Source organism: Macaca fascicularis, chromosome 11 (genome assembly GCF_037993035.2).
Source record: "Macaca fascicularis isolate 582-1 chromosome 11, T2T-MFA8v1.1".
In the NCBI taxonomy this organism is placed as follows: Eukaryota; Metazoa; Chordata; class Mammalia; order Primates; family Cercopithecidae; genus Macaca; species Macaca fascicularis.
The window spans coordinates 52907654-52930239 of record NC_088385.1 but is presented as its reverse complement, the minus strand read 5'-3'; the positions used below and the strand labels follow the sequence as shown (position 1 = coordinate 52930239).

Genomic DNA, 22586 nt, shown 5'->3' with positions numbered 1-22586 from the left:
TATTAAGGGCATTCTATTTCTCATACTTGTAATTGCACTGTTTTGAATGTATTAGTTCTCAAAAGAACACATGGTACCATTGCTTCTAGATTACACATCTATGGAGAGATCCTTGAGAAATATACAAATATTGTATTTTACACTCTCTCTTACCATTAAGCATTCCCTGTCAAAATCTCATTCTGGATAATTGTCTCAGCTTTTCCTGTGTAGAGTGCTAGGTGATGCTTCAAAAACAGATTAGGAACATCCTTTGCCCCCTGGTTCTGGTGATGACAGAAAGGAATACTGCAGACTTCCTCAGCTTGCACAGTTGAAATGTAGATGCCACCACAAACTGACACTTAAAAGACTCTCATACTATTAAAATATTGTTGATACCGATGAGAAACAGAGGATTATAGAGTCAGTCAGGCTTGGATTTGAATCCTCAGGCAAGTCACCCAACCTCTTGAGTAAAAATAAGGATTCTATTCTGTATCTTACAAGGTTTTGTTAGAATACGCCTGGCATAGTGCATCAGCAGAGTTAGGGCATAAGATGGGCTAGTTTTCACTTCTTTTTGCATAGGAAGTTAGATTGAGTTTGAGAGTTTCAAAGAGCCTTATCTAAGAAAACTAAATAGATTGGATTATCTCTCTTTCTCTCTAATTGTAAGCATATAGCCAAAGTAGTACAATATGAAACAGATTTTCTTTTCAGAGGATATCTTTTAAGTCTGATTCCATGCACCTGATGTAGAGCAAAGAGCAGTAAACTAGAGGTGGGAGTGCTGGGCCAGTCACCTGACCTGTTGGAGGGAGCCAGGAGAATAGCCATAGTCTGCCTATTGCTTGGGATTGCTGTGGGGACCCAGTGAGCTATCCTAGGAAGAGTGCCATGTAACTGGCTCATGCTGTATAAACAGGGGTGTTGTATACCTGGAGTATATAAAATACGCCATAGATGAGCCAAATCCAAAGTCCCTCTGTGACAAGTGGCTAATGGCTCTAGCTAGATAAGCTCTCTTAGAAAAGCTGCTTCTATTTTGGAGATCAAAACCCTCCTAATAACCGAATAATCCAGGGATTCTGAAGAGCTGTCAGATGAAAAGAGCTCAGAAATACTGGAGCTGTGTCATTTTTATGGTAAAAGTGTTTTTCCTAATGTCTGTTCTTTTCTCTCAAATAGACCGTGTATGCTTTACCAACCATTGCATTTGCATTTGTCTGCCACCCATCAGTCCTGCCAATTTACAGTGAGCTTAAAGAGTAAGAAATTTGTTTAATTTTTTAATCTTAATCGTTTTACATCTCCTCATTAATAGGCAAGTGTGGAATTAAAATAAACAGACTTGTCTAATGAACGTAGGTGGATTCATCACCTAGCTTCAACATTTACTCACATCCTGCCATTCTTAAACAAGCATTGTATTTTAAGAATCAAGAAAGCAAGAAAAATCAGAAACTTGCAGCATTTGGGGGGGTCATAAACATAAAAAGTAGCCAACCATGTGGGCTTTTTCATTAATTGGTTTTTCGAATATTGTATCACCGAGGACAGTTTAAGTATTTGTGTTGCTTTCCATTATGTATGCGTATTTTACAAGTGGGTGATAATCTTCAGATTCATCTGTAAACTGCTAAATACATTGTATCTGATTGCCTGTTGGTTTGGGTGAAAAGGCTAGTAAATCAGACAATAAGACATCAATGTTAAGGCCACAAACTAGGAAAAGAGAATATTGTTGTTCATTTTTAACTATTAAGAAAATTCTGGCCGGGCGCGGTGGCTCAAGCCTGTAATCCTAGCACTTTGGGAGGCCGAGACGGGCGGATCACGAGGTCAGGAGATCGAGACCATCCTGGCTAACCCGGTGAAACCCCGTCTCTGCTAAAAAATACAAAAAACTAGCCGGGCGCGGTGGCGGGCGCCTGTAGTCCCAACTACTCGGGAGGCTGAGGCAGGAGAATGGCGTGAACCCGGGAGGCGGAGCTTGCAGTGAGCTAAGATCCGGCCACTGCACTCCAGCCTGGGCGGCAGAGCCAGACTCTGTCTCAAAAAAAAAAAAAAAAAAAAAAGAAAATTCTATGGATTTATTGATTTATTTTTGATTGCTGGTTTTGAGAAAATTAAGGCCTGCTTATAAACTTCTTCATGTGTTCTCTTTTTAGCCTACGGTTATCAAACATAAACAAAAATAGTCACCATAGCATAATCTTAAAAACTTAGAAAAGATAGACAATATTGGTATTTATTTCCATTTTGAAACAAAGTTGATGTCATTTAGAATTGAATCCACTCTTTTTTTCATATTTAATTGATACATGGCTAAATTTTAAACCATCTACATCTATGTATATATACATCACTCCTAGTTTGTGATCCTCTATTTGGAGAATTTAAATATATCTTTGGCATCTTTTTTTTTTTTCCTGCCACAATATTTTTAATTACGTACAAAGGTCTGATATGTCACCCAGGGACCCATTTCACCCACTGCTCTGTTTGGCTGCCAGTCTTTTGTCTGTCTCTTCAGCAATGGTGAGGCGGATACCCTTTCCTCGGGGAAGAGAAATCCATGATTTGTTGCCCTTGTCTTTGGCATCTTTTAATAGTTCAGCTTTTCGTTTTAGTTTTTAATTTTCTCAAGTGTATACTTCTCAATTTTTCTTTACTTTTTTTTTTTTTTTTTTTTGAGACAGAGTCTCACTCTGTCACCCAGACTATAGTGCTATAGTATGATCTCAGCTCACTGCAGTCTTAACTTCCCAGGGTCAAGCAATCTTCCCACCTCAGCCTCTCAGGTAGCTGGAACTACAGGCACATGCCCGCACGCCCAACTAACTTTTGTATTTTCTGTAGACACAGAGTTTCACCATGTTGCCCAGGCTGGTCTTGAGCTCCTGAGCTCAGATGATCCGCCCGCCTCGTCCTCCCAAAGTGCTGGGATTACAGGCGTGAGCCGCCGTGCCCAGCCTACTTCTCAATTTTTCTTGTTTTCCATACTCCCATGGCATCCCAGATTCCTTGTTATGACATAATCAAATGTTTTGACTATCTGTGGTCTGTTATTTATTGAATACCAGTCTTGCAGATTAATTGTTTGGGCAGTTAAACTTAGAGGGTCATCCCAACCCCAGAGTGAACTTGACCTGAGAGATGGAGCCCTTCATCATTCCAGCTGTGATCTCTTGGGCGCTTGGTGCACTGGAGACCTGCAGACTTCCAGGTGCATCCCTGAGGCCCCCCAATGGGAAAATCAGAACCTAAAACAGCAGCTTTAGAGACAGAACACCTTAGGTCAAGTTCCAGCTCTGCCGCTAATCTCTGGAGCTAGGAGAACAGCACTGATTTTTTTCTGCATGTTTTCCTTTGTCCAGCTAGTGTGGAGATAATATCAAGGCCAAATATTTTAAAAATGCTGTCTGCCCTTCCGATGAGAACTTGATATTCTTTTAAAAGAATGGGGAAGAACACTTACGGGAGTGTAGTTCCATGAATCTCCGTGGATCAATACCAATTCGGTGTAAGACAGGTTATTTTCAACTGGCATAACTGCCAGGGGTAATTTCAGCTGTTCAGATCTTCCCTAACCTGATAGAGGCAAAGTTAAATTAGTATTCTTCAATGTTAACACTGGCGCTTAAATTCAGTGATATGATTTTTAATTTTTAACATTTATTTGTTTTTAGCCGATCACAGAAAAAAATGCAGATGGTTTCAAACATCTCCTTTTTCGCCATGTTTGTTATGTACTTCCTGACTGCCATTTTTGGCTACTTGACATTCTATGGTAAGTAATTTCTACTGGTACATAAATATAAGTATTTGTAAACAAATTAGTAAAAATCAATGTTGAAATAACTTTTAACATGAAAGGCAAAGAAAGCAACAAAGCTATCCATTGGTTTTTCTAGTTTTTTCTTCTACTTAAAGCAATGGTGATCTTTACATGTTCATGCAGACTGCAGAATAAAATATTTACTAAAACAATATTTATAATTTTTTTCTCCTAACAGTGTCCTTAAAAGAAATTGCATTTTAGAAGCATGCTAACTTTACTGAGGAAGGTTTAAAACTACATCAGACAAGGCTTTCCTAATTGACACTGCAAATTGGGTCAGATTCCATTAATAGAATGGAGAGACAGAGACAGATGCTGAAAGTGAGAAAGAGCAGAGTGCTACACTCATGACACTCTGAGTTAATTAAAAATGAAACTCCTAATTGTTCACTGGAAGTCGGAGCCTTGCAAAGATCTGAAGGAATGATATAGAAAATTTTAAAAAATGAAATCTGAAAAAGGGAACAAGGTTTCATATGTAACCTTTGCTGACCCTGAATGAACAGTTTACTGGCTTTTACTGCTTCTTCATCCTCTCCTATTCAAATTATCCTGAAACTTTATTTAATACCTTTCATTATCTTTATAATTGGGGACCTAATTTAAATATATATATGTGTTTATATATGTGTGTGTACCTATATATATATGTATATCTGTATGTATTTCACAATCTTCTCTACTAAATAATAATGCTTTGGAACTTTTTATCATAAACACAAATGTCTCAAAATTAAGCACATTTAAAAATTATTAATTCAGCCTGGAGAAAAAGGCTGCTCTGATTATACAGATGATGTTATTATCATTTTCACTAGCAATAGAGAATAGCATTGTCTAATGAATTCATAAATACCATATTTAATTTTTACATAAAAATGGTGTTGCTAAGGTGCCTACAGAGTTTCAAGGCTGCAGTGGGTATAGGGAGAGAGAGGCGGAGAACTTAATGTTAGTTGAAGTCTCACCGTTGCCTTGTTCAAGCTGTAATTTTTCTTTGTAAATGCATTATTTTCACATAGAATAGAACACCAAACACTTTTATTACTCTTGGATTAAATAAAAAGGCTTAGCTATTTTTAAGTGGTTAGTTATTTTGAATTAAGGAAATTAGAACTAGTGAGATTTGTCTTATAACTTATGGTTCTGTTTTGGAAACTGAGACCAAGCTCTATGGTACAGATTAGCATTTGAATTCCATGCTGAGAACCTTGAGACTGGTGCAGTGAGAAGCCCTTGCAGGAGACAGGAGGGGAAATTATCTCTTGTCAAAAGACTGAGCAGTTTCATACTCTATGTGACTGCCATTCTAGCTTTGTTAGTCTTTAAAATAACACTTTCTGAAGTTCTAAGTTGAGAAAAAGTTCAAAGTAGTACATAAGGCCAGGTGTGGTGGCTTATACCTGTAATCCCAGCATCTTGGGAGGCCTAGGTAGGTGGATAGCTTGAGCCTAGGAGTTTGAGACCAGCCTGGGCAACGTAATGAGACCCCCATTTCTACCAAAAAAAAAAAAAAAAAATTAGCCACACATGGTGGCACACGCCTGTAGTCCTAGCTACTTGGGAGGCTGAGGCAGGAGAATTGCTTGTGCCCATGAAGCAGAGGTTGCAGTGAGCCAACATGGCACTACGGCAACCACACTGCAGCCTGGGTGAAAGAGCAAAACCCTGTCTCAACACACACACACACACACACACACACACACACACACAGTAGTACATAAACTAATTTTTTTTTTTACAAGAACAATATACATGGAAGAGTGGAATTATTTCCTGATGGTGAAATTTCAGCTAGTGCCTCTGCTGCTTGGCCACTTGAAGTTGACTTAACAAGAGAAGAGTTTGAAACAAGCTCCAAGGTGTTTTGTAGCACCCCCCACCCCACCCCCACCCTCCCTGAGCAAGCCTGTGGTTGTTTGGCATGGTTTGAAGAGTAGAGGGAAAGTCTAGATTAAGAGCAGCTTCGTGCTTCAACTGTATATTTCATTTTCAAGCCCAGTGTACTCCTAGGTTTAATTTAGTCTAAATTAAGCATTCCCACCCCATGTAGCTTCTTCTAGTGATTATTTTAAATTCCTTTGCTAAGTTGCATATGCACAGTGGAGCATGTCTTACATAGAGATTTTTCTTTCCAACTTAATTGTTTTAATAGACATTTCAAAACATTACTTGCCCTTTAGTTTACAAATTCTTTGTTGTTCAGAAAAACTGATATACTTTATCTCCCTTTAAAACCCTCTTGCTTTTCCCTCATTTCAGACAACGTGCAGTCAGACCTCCTTCACAAGTATCAGAGTAAAGATGACATTCTTATCCTGACAGTGCGGCTGGCTGTCATTGTTGCTGTGATCCTCACAGTGCCGGTGTTATTTTTCACGGTGAGTAAGGGCCTCGGTGCAATATGAGAAAACCTGAGGTCTCAGCTTTCCTTCTGCCTGCAGGAGCCCGTTGCAGAGAAAGCCTGCCCCAGGTAACTTTCCTCGGTTATTGAATCTGCATCTGGGAAAGATCCCAAGACTCAGTTCAAGCTGTTTGAAAAGCAAGTGGCATTCAGTGCATCAGGGAGCCTCTGATGCAGTGAATCTTCATTCTAATTAATCTGACCCTGTTCCTTACAAAGAAATGACAATAGAATGTTCAAATCTCAGTCAGACATGAAGAGAGAATGTAAAAAATCAGAAATGAACACTCAAGTCTTAGATAAATCAAAGACAGAAATTACACCCCCCCACAAAGGAAAACTCTACTATTCTATAAATAAAAATACTTTCCCTCTTAAGTCAAGCCCCAGAACTTCCAAAACTGTTAAACTATCTATAAATTCACTAGGCATTACAAAACATTTCATGAATTCATGTGCACCAATAAATCAGTTACTCTGTGGAGAAATGTCAGTGTTGGCATGCTGTAGGCATTTACAGAATCTTTATTTTCTCTTCTTGCAGGTTCGTTCATCTTTATTTGAACTGGCTAAGAAAACAAAGTTTAATTTATGTCGTCATATCGTGGTTACCTGCATACTCTTGGTTGTTATCAACTTGTTGGTGATCTTCATACCCTCCATGAAGGATATTTTTGGAGTCGTAGGTATGGCTTCATGACTTTGTGCTTCTCATTCTACAGTAGCTGTTTGGAGGGAAAATTTCACAATAGCAATGCTAAATTTTCTCTTTTTTCTTATTTTATAGGAGTTACATCTGCTAACATGCTTATTTTCATTCTTCCTTCATCTCTCTATTTAAAAATCACAGACCAGGATGGAGATAAAGGAACTCAAAGAATTTGGGTATGTCTCTTGCCAGCCACTCTAACTTTTCTGATTAGTTTTCCATTTAAATTTACAAAATAAATAGTCCACCTTTCTATCAAGACTACTTTCAGTTGCCTTGAAAGGAGGCAGAAGCCCTGTAGCTTTGCTACTTGGGAGAGATTTAAAATATCATATCAGAATCTTCTCCCGTCCCTCCAAATATCTTTTCTGATTTTACTCTTTTTTTGTTTGAGACGGAGTCTCGCTCTGTCACCGAGGCTGGAGTGCAGTGGCATGATCTCAGCTCACTGTAAGTTCCACCTCCCAGGTTCACGCCATTCTCCTGCCTCAGCATCCTGAGTAGCTGGCAACCACCACCATGCCTGGCTAATTTTTTTTTTTGGGCATTTTTTTGTAGAGACGGGGTTTCACCATGTTAGCCAGGATGGTCTGCATCTCCTGACCTCGTGATCCACCCGCCTTGGCCTCCCCCATGGTGGGATTATAGGCATGAGCCACCGTGCCCGGCCCTCTGGTTTTACTCTTATTGTGCCTCAGCTTTGTTCTGATCCAGGGTATGGCCAGTCAGAAGAATGGACATTCATCCTCCTGTGTCTCTATAGGACAGTGTCTAGTCTTTAGCAAGAGAGGAATTGACGAGGGACTCACAGAGGTTATGCAGTCCACTGTTTCCATATGATTTCTACTCATGTAACTCCTCCCTACAGCCCAGGGAACATGCAATGCCTTAATTAAAATGTCTGAGTTAGCTTAAATAGTCTTTTTATTATTTGACAGATATGCTTTGGAACAACAGACCTGGATTCAAAAACTGCCTTTCTATGTTGGGATCCTTGTTTCCAGGTCTGATGAGGTTCAAGGGCATCTTGAAGGTGGTGCACTTGGAGACAGTGAGGGAAGCAGGGGTGAAGTGGCTGGTACCTGAGTCCCTTCTGGAGCTCCATTTTGCTTGGCCTCAGAGAAGGCTTCCTACTTGCCCTCCCAGCTGGTGAAAGCACTGCAATTGTACCTGTTACCTGAGTCAACAGATCCAGATGAGAAGTGTAGGCAGGAGGGTCATCCCTGTGCATTTAGGAAAAGCAGCACTGATGCTATTAGAGCATCCAGTTCTCCAACATGATCACCCCTGAAACCTTAATTCCCAAATCTTTCCAAGACTTACCTGTAGGGGCTTAATGAGGACAGAGAGGATGAAGCAGTCACTCTGGCACAATGGGACAGTATATTCAGACTAAATCTGAAAATGGTGGAGGCCTGCTGTCCATGAATTCTGAGCTTCTTCAACCCTGGTCCCATAATAAAACGAGTAGTAGGGTCTGCCAAATGGCATTAGACAAGGGCTCCATCTGTGTAGGGATCACTGGGAGTTAGACTGAACCCAGGATGATATGCCATGTGCAGCCATCTCAACCCCCAATTTGCTCCTCTCCTTCCCTAGCTCTTTCTCCTCCTCCAGTTTCCAGTCCAGCCCTGTTGGCTCTCAGAATGCATCATCCTTCTCCCTGCAGCGCTCTCACTGAACATGCTCAAGCACAAGGAACATATAATCTTGTGTTCTCTGGATTCTGGATTTAGTAATCTGTATTAGTCTGTTCTCACACTGCTAATAAAGAAATACCCGAGATTGCTTCCAAGATAGCCAAATAGGAACAGCTCCAGTCTGCAGCTCCCAGCAAGATTGTAGAAGATGGGTGATTTCTGCATTTCCAACTGAGGTACCTGGTTCATCTCATTGGGACTGGTTGGACAGTGGGTACAGCCCACGGAGGGCAAACTGAAGCAGGGTGGGGCATCGCCTCACCCAGGAAGCACAAGGGGTCAGCGGATTTCCCTTTCTTAGCCAAGGGAAGCCATGACAGACTATACCTGGAGAAACGGTACACTCCTGACCAAATATTGCACTTTTCCCATAGTCTTAGCAACCAGCAGACCAGGAAATACCCTCCCATGTCTGGCTCAGTGGGTCCCATGCCAGTGGAGCCTTACTCACTGCTAGCGCAACAGTCTGAGATCGACCTGCGAGGCTGCAGCTTGATCCAGGGGGGAATCCACCATTCCTGAGGCTTGAGTAGCTCACAGTGTAAACAAAGAGGCCGGGAAGCATGAGCTGGATGGAGCCCACTGCTGCTCATCAAGGCCTACTGCCTCTATAGAGTCCACCTCTGGGGACAGAGCAGAGCAGAAAAAAAGGCAGCAGACAGCTTCTGCAGACTTAAATGTCCCTGTCTGACAGCTCTGAAGAGAGCAGTGGTTCTCTAGGCATGGCATTTGAGCTCCAAGAACAGACAGACTGCTGCCGCAAGCAGGTACCTGACTGGGAAACACCTCCCAGCAGGGGCTGACTGACACCTCACACACACAGGTGCCCCACTGGGACGAAGCTTCCAGAGGAAGGATCAGGCAGCAATATTTGCTGTTTTGCAGCCTTTGCTGGTGATACCCAGGCAAACAGGTTCTGGAGTGCATCTCCAGCAAACCCCAACAAATCTGCAGCTGAGGGGTCTATTAGAAGGAAAACTAACAAAGAGAAAGGAATAGCATCAACATCAACAAAAAGGTCATCCACACCAAAGCCCCATCTACAGGTCACCAACATCAAAGACCAAAGGTAGATAAAACCACAAAGTTGAAGAGAAACCAGAGCAGAAAAGCTGAAAATTCCAAAAAGCAGAGCACCTCTTCTCCTCCAAAGGATCGCAGTTCCTCACCAATAAGGGAACAATACTGAATGAAGAATGAGTTTGACGAGTTGACAGAAGTAGGCTTCAGAAAGTCGGTAATAACAAACTTCTCCGAGCTAAAGGAGGATGTTCTAACCCATTGCAAGGAAGCTAAAAACCATGAAAAAAGATTAGATCAATGGCTAACCAGAATAAACAGTGTCGAGAAGACCTCAGATGACCTGATGAAGCTTAAAACTACAGCACGAGAACATCATGACCCATGCACAAGCTTCAATAGCCGATTTGATCAGGTGGAAGAAAGGGTATCAGTGATTGAAGATCAAATTAATGAAATAAAGCTAGAAGAGAAGTTTAGAGAAAAAAGAGTGAAAAGAAATGAACAAACCCTCCAAGAAATATGGGACTATATGAAAAGACCAAATATACGTTTGATTGGTGTTCCTGAAAGTGACAGCGAGAATAGATCCAAGTTAGAAAACACTCTTCAGGATACTATCCAGGAGAACTTCCCCAACCTAGCAAGGCAGGCCAATATTCAAATTCAGGAAATACAGAAAACACCATGATACTCCTCGAGAAGAGCAACCCCAAGACACATAATTGTCAGATTCACCAAGGTTGAAACGAAGGAAAAAATGTTAAGGGCAGCCAGAGACAAAGGTCAGGTTACCCACAAAGGGAAGCCCATCAGACTAACAGCAGATCTCTCGGCAGAAACCCTACAAGCCAGAAGAGAGTGGGGGCCAATATTCAACATTCTTAAAGAAAAGAATTTTCAACCCAGAATCTCATATCCAGCCAAACTAAGCTTCATAGGTGAAGGAGAAATAAAATCCTTTACAGACAAGCAAATGCTGAGAGATTGTGTCACCACCAGGCCTGCCTTACAAAAGCTCCTGAAGGAAGCACTAAACAGGGAAAGGAACAACCGGTACCAGCCACTGCAAAAACCATGCCAAATGGTAAAGACTAGTGATGCTATGAAAAAACCACATCAACTAACGAGCAAAAAAACCAACTAACATCATAATGACAGGATCAAATTCAAACATAACAATATTAACCTTAAGTGTAAATGAGCTAAATACCCCAATTAAAAGACACAGATTGGCAAATTTGATAAAGAGTCAAGAACCATCAGTGTGCTGTATTGAGGAGACCCATCTCACATGCAAAGACGCACATAGGTTTAAAATAAATGGATGGAGGAAGATCGACCAAGCAAATAGAAAGCAAAAAAAAAAAAAAAAAGAAAAGAAAAAAGAAAAAAAATGGGAGTTGCCATCCTAGTCTCTGATAAACCAGACTTTAAACCAATAAAGATCAAAAGAGATAAAGAGGGCCACTACATAGTGGTAAAGGGATCAATTCACCAAGAAGAGCTAACTATTCTAAATATATATGCACTCAACACAGGAGCACCCAGATTCATATAGCAAGTCCTTAGAGACCTACAAAGAGACTTAGATACCCACACAATAATAATGGGAGACTTTAACACCCCACTGTCAATATTAGACAGATCAATGAGACAGAAGGTTATGGAGGATATCCAGGACTTGAACTCAGCTCTGCACCAAGCAGACCTAATAGACATCCACAGAACACTCCACCCCAAATCAACAGAATATATATTATTCTCAGCACTACATTGCACTTATTCTAAAATTGGCCACATAATTGGTAGTAAAATACTCAGCAAATTTTAAAGGAACAGAAATCACAAAAAAAACTGTCTCTCAGACACAGTGCAATCAAATTAGAACTCAGGATTAAGAAACTCACTGAAAACCACACAACTACATGGAAACTGAACAACCTGCTCCTGAATGACTACTGGGTAACGAAATGAAGGCATTAATAAAGATGTTCTTTGAAACCAAAGAGAACAAAGATACAATATACCAGAATCTCTTGGACATATTTAAAGCAGTGTGTACAGGCAAATTTATAGCACTAAATGCCCACAAGAGAAAGCAAGGAAGATCTAAAATCGACGCCCTAACATCACAATTAAAAGAACTAGAGAAGCAAGAGCAAACACATTCAAAAGCTAGCAGAAGGTAAGAAATAACTTAGATCGGAGCAGAATTGAAGGAGATAGAGACACACACAAAAAAAAAACCCTTCAAAACATCAGTTAATCCAGGGGCTGGTTTTTTGAAAAGATCAACAAAATAGATAGACTGCTACCAAGACTAACAAAGAAGAAAAGAGAGAAGAATCAAATAGACACAATTAAAAAATGATAAAGGGATATCACCACCGATCCCACAGAAAGACAAACTACCATCAGAGAATACTATAAACACCTCTACGCAAATAAACTAGAAAATCCAGAAGAAATGTATAAATTCCTGGGCACATACACCCTCCCAAGATTAAACCAGGAAGAAGTTGAATATCTGAATAGATCAATAATCGGTTCTGAAGTGGAGGCAGTAAATAATAGCCTACCAACCAAAAAAAAGTCCAGGACCAGAAGGATTCACAGCCGAATTCTATCAGACATACAAAGAGGAGCCGGCACCATTCCTCCTGAAACTATTTCAATCAGTAGAAAAGAAAGAATCCTCCCTAACTCGTTTTATGAGGCTAGCATCATCCTGTTATCAAAGCCTGGTAGAGACACAACAAAAAAAGAGAATTTTAGGCCAATATCCCTCAGGAACATTGATGCAAAAATCTTCAATAAAATACTGGCCAACCAAATCCAGCAGCACATCAAAATGCTTATCCACCACGATCAAGTCAGCTTCATCCCTGGGATGCAAGACTGGTTCAACATATGCAAATCAATAAATGTAATCCATCACATAAAGAGAACCAATGACAAAAACCACATGATTATCTCAATAGATGCAGAAAAGGCCTTTGACAAAATTCAGCAGTCCTTCATGCTAAAAACTCTCAATAAGCTAGGTATTGATGGAACATATCTCAAAATAATAAAGAGCTATTTATGACAAACCCACAGCCAATATCATACTGAATGGACACAAACTAGAAGCATTCCCTTTGAAAACCATCACAAGACAGGATGCCCTCTCTCACCACTCTTATTCAACATAGTGTTGGAACTTCTGGCTAGGGCAATCAGGCACAAGAAAGAAAAAAAGAGTATTCAATTAGGAAAAGAGGAAGTCAAATTGTCTCTGTTTGCAGATGACCTAATTGTATATTTACAAAACCCCATCATCTCAGCCCAAAATCTCCTTAAACTGATAAGGAACTTCAGCAAAGTCTCAGGATACAAAATGAAAGTGCAAAAATTACAAGCATTCCTATACACCAATAATAGACAAACAGCCAAATCATGAGTGAAATCCCATTCACATTTACTCTAAAGGGAATAAAATACCTAGAAATCCAACTTACAAGGGATGTGAAGGACCTCTTCAGGGAGAACTACAAACCACTGCTCAATGAAATAAAAGAGGACACAAACAAATGGAAGAACATTCCATGTTCATGAATAGGAAGAATTGATATCATATAAAGGGCCATACTTCCTAAGGTAATTTATAGATTCAATGCTATCCTCACCAAGCTACCACTGACTTTCTTCATAGAATTGGAATAAACTACTTTAAAGTTCATATGGAACCAAAAAAGAGCTCACATAGTCAAGACAATCCTATGCAAAAAGAACAAGCTGGAGGCATCATGTTACCTGACTTCAAACTATACTACAAGGCAACAGTAACCAAAACAGCATGGTACTGGTACCAAAACAGATATATGGACCAATGGAACAGAACAGAGGCCTCAGAATTAACGCCACACATCTACAACCATCTGAGCTTTGACAAACCTAACAAAAACAAGCAATGGGGGAAGTGTTCCCTATTTAATAAATGGTGCTGGGAAAACTGGCTAGCCATTTGTAGAAAGCTGAAACTGGATCCCTTCCTTACACCTTATACAAAAAAATAATTCCAGATGGATTAAAGACTTAAATGTTAGACCTAAAACCATAAAAACCCTAGAAGAAAACCTAGGAAATACCATTCAGGACACAGACATGGGCAAAGACTTCATTGCTAAAACACAAAAAGCAATGGCAACAAAAGCCAAAATAGACAAATGGGATCTAATTAAACTAAAGAGCTTCTGCACAGCAAAAGAAACCACCATCAGAGTAAACGGGCAACCTACAGAATGGGAGAAAATCTTTGCAGTCTACCCACCTGACAAAGGGCTAATATCCAGAATCTACAAAGAACTTAAACAAATTTACAAGAAAAAAACAACCCCATCAAAAAGTGGGCAATGGATATGAACAGACACTTCTCAAAAGAAGATATTTATGCAGCCAACAGAGATATGAAAAAATGCTCATCATCACTGGTCGTCAGAGAAATGCAAATCAAAACCACAATGAGATACCATCTCACACCAGTTAGAATGGCGATCATTAAAAAGTCAGGAGACAACAGAGGCTGGAGAGGATGTGGAGAAATAGGAACGCTTTTATGCTGTTGGTGGGAGTGTAAATTATTAGTTCAACCATTATGGAAGACAGTATGGTGATTCCTCAAGGATCCAGAACTAGAAATACCATTTGACCCAGCCATCCCATTACTGGGTATATACCCAAAGGATTATAAATCATGCTACTATAAAGGCACATGCACACGTATGTTTATTGTGGCACTATTCACAATAGCAAAGACTTGGAACCAACCCAAATGTCCATCAATGATAGATTGGATTAAGAAAATGTGACATATGTACACCATGGAATAGTACGCAGCCATAAAAAAAGGATGAGCTCATGTCCTTTGAAGGTACATGGATGAAGCTGGAAACCATCATTCTAAGCAAACTATCACAAGGACAGAAAACCAAACACTGCATGTTTTCACTCATAGGTGGGAGTTGAGCAACAAGAACACATGGACACAGGACAGGGAACATCACACACCGGGGCCTGTCATAGAGTGGGGGGCTTGGGGAGGGATGGCATTAGGAGAAATACCTAATGTAAATTACAAGTTGATGGGTGCAGCAAACCAACATGGCACATGTATACCTATGTGACAAACCTGCACGTTGTGCACATGTACCCTAGAAGTTGAAGTATAATTTAAAAAAATACCTGAGACAGGGTAATTTATAAAGGAAAGAGGTTTAATTGACTCACAATTCCACACGACTGGGGAGGCCTGACAATCATAGTGGAGGGCAAACAAGGAGCAAAGGCACATTTTACATGGTGGCAGGCAGAGAGCATGTTCAGGGGAACTCTCCTTTATAAAACCAACAGATCTCATGAGATGTATTCACTATCACGAGCACAGCATGGGAAAGATCTGCCCCCAGGACTCAATTACCTCCCACCGGGTCACTCCTATGATGTGGGAATTATGGGAGCTAAAATTCAAGATGAGATTTGGGTAGGGACACACCAAACCATATCATCATCTGTCCACCTATGGCCTTCATCAGCCCTTCAGGTAACTTAGTTTTTGACACCTGTGTCCTATTTCACTTAAATCTATTTTGCTTTTGTATGTTTTTTTCCACTTTTTCATACAGAAATGTTTGCTTGCCGGTGATAAGCTAGGTTGGTAGGTAATGAATAACAAAATGACCTGGATATTTTCTAAGGCCTTTTTTTCCCCTTTGGTTGTAATATTAGTTTGAGAGAAGCCATAAGGATACCCAGTCATTTGTAGAATGGATACATACACTTGAAGTGACCATGAAGTCAAAGAATGGGACATAGAGGACTACTCTGCTTAGCTTGTTTTTTTTTTTTTTTTTCTATTTTCCCATCCTTGCAGAATCAGATTCATACAATTTTAGAAAGATTCTCACAGTTCAGCCATGGTTGTGACAAACTCTGAATACCAGGGGACACAAAGGGAGAGGGAAAACCATTCTATTTTTTTTCCCCAGGTACATGTGGAAAATTTTTGCTGCACTGAAAATAACCGTTGCCTTTCTCTTGCTCCAGGCTGCCCTTTTCTTGGGCCTGGGGGTGTTGTTCTCCTTGGTCAGCATTCCCTTGGTCATCTATGACTGGGCCTGCTCATCGAGTGGCGACGAAGGCCACTGAGACCCGCCAAGAAAAAGAAACAGCCCTGTTGTCTACTCAGTCAAGTCCCCACACATCAGCAATCTCTCACCACTTATTCTGCAAGTTTACAGAAGCAAACAGAAATGTACAGAATACTTAAAATGGAATAATACTTTGGTTGCAAAACAGAGACGTGTTTCTATAATGCTTCATGTCCCTCCAAGATTTGGGATCAATTTAGGGATTGTGAATTTTTTTTTCAGTTTTCATACAATCATATTTCCCAGTACTTTTCGCAGTCATTTTTTACCCGTCTAACTCTATGTTTTGTGGCTTCCCAGTCTCTTAGAACTTTGGAAACATGATGTGCAATCATGTTTATTTATTATACATCCAGATTCTGAAATAATTTTCCTACTGATGTTCAGCTCACACTATCTGTACCTTTTTAGAAGAGAAAAGAATCTTGAATTGTATATATTTATTTTGCTTTACAGAAAAAAAATGGTTTCGTAAATAATTTGCCTATTTTGGTTAACATAGCACACAGAGATAATGATCTGAAAGTTATAGGGCACTGCCACTGCTGAATCAGAGCATGCCCAATATTTGAGGTGGCTCTGATCACCTGGCAGCTGAGCTCGGGTAGTCCAGTGGACTAGCTGGTACCACATCCATTCCCATCCAGAGACATTCTCTGGCAAGTGTTCTCAGCTGAAAAGTCATTGGGGATGATTCTTACCTTGGTAATTAAATGAAGCTACACTTTTGGGTAATCTAGCAAATGAAGTATTGTTTCCCTCTTGGCAACTTGTGTCAGAGTTACTCTGGTCTGAGTCAACTTTCGCTGGGGAAAACCTATAGAACCTACTGCAAAATGATTGTCCAAAATGCCTAAGAAAATACTACTCTGATGCGTTTAGCCTTCAACCCTGTCTCGCTGAAGGGAGAAAAATGTTTTAGTACATTACAGGCCCAGCAGCTTTTATTCATGTCCACCAGCTAGTTGCACAGAGAATCATGTGTACCTAAGTAAGGATGATCTAGGATAAGTAACTCCTGTTTTATATTGAGTACTTTAGGGAAGTCTTTAAAAGACTTGTTTTATATCTATAAATCTAGGTTATTACAAATACAAGATTTTTGTACCTTAAATAAGCCTCATTTCCATTTCTTCTTCATTAATTCTCCATCTAGTCTTGTGGGAAAAAAAAAACCCTCAGAGAAAGTCTTTGTGAAGAGCTTCTGACAGAATCACTGAGTACCTTCCTTCCGCCAGATGAGGAAGACAAGGGGGTCTCAGTGTCTGTGCTGTCTCCTCTTCTCTTCCCCAACCAAGGACTGTGCCATTACTGCCCATCTCAACTGTCCATGCAGGAGGACAGAGTTGCCTGGTACTCTTACCCTAGTCCCTCTCCTAAAGGGAGCACGAGGAAACTGAAGAGGCTGAAAAAGAGGAGAGTTTGTAGCTGAAAAAGGAATAGGGATAGCAAGGAAACCCAGAAATGCATTCCCCTAAGTGGGGCCATGCCCTGTGACTGAATTGTCCGTAGCTTGCATATGGTGAGAAATGTGCATGCTCCGTGAGCTGGCCTCTTGAAACAGGACTTATGTTTCCTCTATATTCTGGTTGAATTTTCCAAACACATAATTTCACTGAGCACAGATTTCTTATCCAGAGATAAGTAGAATCTAACTGCAGACTGTTTGCAGAGTTTCCAGGCACTTAGCCATGTTCTCTTCCTGACTCAAATCCCCAAAGGCCTTCACTCTCACTGAGAATCACACTAATGTCCCATAGATACGGCAGGCATTGAAGCACCTGTCGTGATCCTCTTGGGGGGAGAATGAAAGGTTATTTTCTGCATTGCATCATCATAGCTTTTAATATAATGCTACAGAATCATATCCACATTAGGTCAGAGTTCAGATATCTAGATATGAATACCTACCCTAGCCATATCTATGGTCATCTCTGTCCTTTTCAGCGATGTTTTCCATATTATATAAGCAATGACAAACAGAACAAGCCAAGATTCAGTCGGTTCTTGGGAGCTTGTCTAGAGCACCAGTAATGAAATAGCCAGGTAGTGGGATGACCTTACCTTTAAAAATACATAATTTAGTTCACAAGCTATATTATGCTACTTTGTATTTTCCTTGTTACTTTATAGCAATTCATTTTACACTCACAAAGTCAATTTAGAACATTATCATTAACTGGGATGTGTAGGATATTTTTGGGCCTCTGGGTTTCACGTGTCAATACAAGGAATATTTATTTAAAATAGATTTGTTTAGAGGAGGCACACTGTTGTTGCTGTGTGTGATACCACACATATTTTTAAAAACCTTTGTATGTTTATCTAAATTTGTTGTTGACTGAATGTAATAGACCTACTGTGATTTGTCCAATATCACTGATTAGTTACATCCTTTGTGTGGGATTAGCTGTAAAGTGTACTGCTCTTATTCTTGTTCAGAATAGTGAATTGGTAGCCAAAAATACATGTATCACAGATGTTAGGTCGAATTTAAACAGCACAGTCAAGTGCTCTGGAAGTTTTTCTGCTAAATTAGTAGATTAAAGAATACTGTACCTTAGCCATGGGAAGCAGCACGTTTTCCTTTGGTAGGTAGGATCTCTATACTAGTGAACAGTGCCAGTTTCACACTTTGGATTTAGAACTGTTCTCTAGTTATTGTAACACAGAATACTCTCAATCCCTAATTTACTTAATGTTACTTATTGGAAGTGGGGCTGTTGAAATACGCACAGGAGGGAAACCTACTCTGTTTAGGCACAGGGAACCCCAATATATAAGGAGATCATATTCCAAAGGTTGTCAGTTGATCAGTTGATTGTTTGCAACCTGGAATGTATTTTCCTTTAGAGACCACGTTATCCACGGTGGTTAGGCCCCTGGAGCAGCTGGAAAAGATGATCAAACCCATAGTTTAGCTGAAATCGAATAATGTAATAGGTTTGCTAAAGAATCTAACCATCAAATATAATATTGTTTCCAGGGAGGGTGTTTGTTCAGAGTTGCCTGTTAGTAGAATCTGGACTGTCCATCCCAGCCACATCCCACCTACTGGACAGTGGGGGTAGAGATGCCACCAGACTACAGGTGACCAGAGTGGCCTGAAACATGGTGTCCAGCAAAAATGGGGAGGAATAAGTCCATAACTGCAGAGAGCCTGATGGTAGGAGGAGGGTGAAGGAGGGTGAAGGGGCCTCTCATGGGTCAGAAACCTCCAGGGACATCCGTCAGCTGCTACCTCTGCTGTTGTCTGGAAGGTTCAGGCATAGTCTGCCTTCTTCTGCTTGTCTGACTTTTGGCTCCTATGGCCCATATCCTGCCCTGCCCACCACAGAAAAGGATGCTGCTGCACAGCTTCCCCCATGTACCAGTCATTGAGGCCAGCGCACAGCACTTTTAATGTTTTTAGTGCTAGTAACCATGTTTGAACTCTCCAGGAATCAGCTGGGAGGTTAGAAAACAAGAAAAAAGAAAAAAAAAAAAAGCTTTCCACCCACTTTCCTTTTTTACAGGTACAGACCCTGTTGAGAAAAAGAAGCACCCAGATGGGTGATGGTGATAGGGCTTATGGTGGACACAGGTTGTGGTAAGATTCCTCAGTGTTTCAGAGAGCACCTAAGACTGTTACCCTGAAACTGACTGCTTTTTGGAGCTTGATTCATGCCTCTAAGCCAGTGGTTCTCAAAGTGTGGCCCCTAGACCAGTAGCATCAGCATCATCAGGGACCTCATTAGAATGCAGATTCTCAGCCCCCTCCCAGACACGGTGAAGTCAGAAGCTCTCAGGGAGGGACTCAGCAGATGATTCTAAAGTGCATCAAGTTTGAGAATCACCCTACGTCAATGAGTCTCACTTTTACTTCCCATTCATCCTACCTCACAAGATGATTCCTAGGACTCATGGTGCAAGATACAAGAGAAAGGCTTTAGGGAGGGGAGGAAAGGAGCCTGGCGGCAGGGGTCTCTGCAATGGCAAGAAAGCGAGTGAATCCAGGGATGCCACCTGGTCATCCCCTTCTCGTTGAAAATACCAGTGCAGGTGCACATCCCTAAACACAAGCTGCTTGCACTCGGTGTTACCTCGGGCTGAGGCATGATAATATTTTATTTTTTAAAGCTGAGAGGAAATGAAAGTGAGGCTTTAGTGGGGGCGGGGCAGTTGTGAAAGAAATTAAAAGAAAAGACCCTTTGTAAATGCAGACTTAGAAGAAATACTAAATTTGACAGAAGTAAGTTCTCCAGTGTTTGTGTTAATCGTGTGATGATAATCCTGTCCTCCTTTTAAAGCGAATTCTCTACTGAAAGGTCTGCTCTGCTTAAGGAGCTACAAACTGCTCTCAAAAGAATGAAATAGCGAGTTCCAATTCAGTGGGGCACGGTGTTGGACTATGGCACATTTAGTTGGAGTCGGGGGGAGGTCAGGATTATGATCAGATATTGGATTTTATACCTTAGAGTGAAACCTGTTTGTCTCTCTCAGTTTATCAATTTAAATGGCTTTAGGCTTAGAGGGGGTGTAAACTTTAAGAATATAATTTAGGCTGAGAGGGGGTGTAAACTTTAAGAATATGATTCTCCCATTCAAATTCACAGCAAACATCTAGCCACCTTCAAAACGAAGATACAGACCATCATTTAGCAATACTAATACATGATTTTCCCTGGGGATGGCGGGTTTGAAAATTCTTTAGCAACAGGACATACTTCCCCTAAATTACAGTGAATTATTTATAACGAGATAAAGCTTTCAGGTACAAACTGAAGGCAGGGTGTCTAACAACTAACAACTATCACTAAATCTCAAAGAGAAAGTTCTTGCAAAATATGTAAAGTTCACAAGGTGCAGACATTTTCCTTCTTTAGGTTTTTATCTAAGGAAGGGCTATGAAACTGGGCCCATCTGTATACAGGCTCGAATTTACATTTTTAAAGGAAGAATCTATGCAGCTGAGGCTTATTGCAGGAAATACTTCATTTGTATGTAAATATTATTGTAAATAAATAGGAGGCTGTATATTTTTGCAGTTGTTGATCCACACTGAAATAGAAGTCTCTAGGATCTGCATATAAACAATAAATGTTTCCTAGATATTAGTGGTTTTGTTTGGGAATTAGAAAAATTTACATTCTCTCCCAGGTAACATAATTCTCTCAATGTAAACTTGGAACCTAAAACCCTACTTAATTGTTTAGAGAAAGAAATGTCTGAGAAATAGTTTCATTGATTTCTTGTGCTGGCATTAAGATCAATTATTTAACAGATAGTCCTCTGAGATACAAATAAGGAATATTTAGACACAAATCCTTGTCATATAGAAACAGATATACCCAAAATGACAAATTGTTTCTTCATAATGATCTTCCATTGTTAACACTGATACCACTACATAGTACATGTGAAAACAGAAGTTGGAGAGAAGAATGTTTTTTTCACAATTGAATTGCTGCATTTCTCAAACTTTGGGATCTATGAAAGCGGGGAGAGGGAACCTGAATATGAATTATGAGCACAAATTTGAAGAAAAGAAAACAAAGAACCATTATCTAATCACGCTTTGAAAGTCCTGCATGTTTGCCTTTTATTTTAGTGTTGACGCCAACATAGACTGTCTTAGGTAATTTCTTCCCCAAACACTTGAATCTTGGTCATTGGTATGTAATCCACTCTCTAGAGTCCAGTGTACTTTAGACTTCATCTGAGTCCGGTACGTGTAGCACACTACTGTTTTATTAATGTAAAAACCTTGTAAATGAATTTCAGATGGGTGATTTAAGTGAGTTACAAGTCACAAAACTTTGCTATTCATAGTTAACCAAATAGAATTGGGTTTTTTTCAGGGTGTGGTGTAAATAAAGAAATGTAAGAAGTTCTCTTCTATAACTGCTCTGTTAACATAGTTTTTAAACATTAAAAAATGTGAACTAAAAATATTTACAAATTTTGTACTTGTTCTTTTGCAATGCAATACTAAACTGGGGCAGTTGAGTACTATATACACTATTCAGGATTTCTGGAGAAGGGTTGTACACATTTGTCAGTGTTCTAGATCATAGAAGGTTATATATTTAAGAACCCTAACATAAATATTTTTAAAAATACTTCTGATAGAAATCTATCTGGCCTGAAATATATCCTACATTTCTCCATTCTTCATAATCAGAGTAGATTGACCATAATATTTTCTTTTTTAAGTCAAGTTTATGTTTATAAGTATAAATTTCTGCCCTATGTTGTAGGAAGGAGTTGAGTCTTCCTCTACCCACGTTGCTGCCACCTATAAAATAAGAAATTCTATCAACGCTTTCTTTTCTCAGTAACTATTGGGTCAAAGCTAGTGCAGCCTCTTGTCTTTTCTTTATCCATCATCAGCTCCTCTCCAGCATCTTAGAAAGGTTTTACCAGATCAGCAAGATGGCCAAAGTCTGCTATCCAAGTTCTTCTTGTGGACAGGGCTAGCACAGGAATAGCCTGGGTCTTTTATGGTGTGGCTGGGGATGAAGACCCCCTTGATGAACTCCTCTGGCCTGCCCAGGTGACAGCAGCGCATTCTGCGGGGCCTTGGTGGCACACATGCAAAACTCAAAGTAGAAACCTGGGGCACGGGAGTCCAAGTCATGTTCTCCAACCTAACTTCATTCAGAATAAAGCTGATATTTTTATCCTTACATGCCTCCTATGCCTACTTCTTAATTGATCAAAACCCCAAGGGCAAAGGGTGTGAGTAATTATCACT

General features: G+C 40.2%; 1 protein-coding gene across 18 annotated transcripts in view; it reads left to right on the top strand.

Moving 5' to 3' along the window:
- The window catches only part of SLC38A1 (solute carrier family 38 member 1), an 86904-nt gene extending 65123 nt beyond the window's left edge, over positions 1–21781 (top strand). For 9 of the 18 annotated variants that reach the window (XM_074006674.1, XM_074006680.1, XM_074006678.1 and 6 more), the window contains 6 exons: positions 1171–1250; positions 3675–3775; positions 6089–6207; positions 6775–6916; positions 7018–7115; positions 15747–18242. In XM_074006674.1, the coding sequence (XP_073862775.1) occupies positions 1171–1250; positions 3675–3775; positions 6089–6207; positions 6775–6916; positions 7018–7115; positions 15747–15848 (642 nt within the window). In that variant the 3' untranslated portion in view covers positions 15849–18242. Of the gene's footprint in view, positions 1–1170; positions 1251–3674; positions 3776–6088; positions 6208–6774; positions 6917–7017; positions 7390–7497; positions 7856–8538; positions 10148–15746 lie in introns of those variants that run through there. The other 9 variants (XM_074006679.1, XM_045365108.3, XM_045365106.3 and 6 more) reach the window with 3 other exon arrangements.
- The last annotated feature ends 805 nt before the right edge of the window (positions 21782–22586 follow it).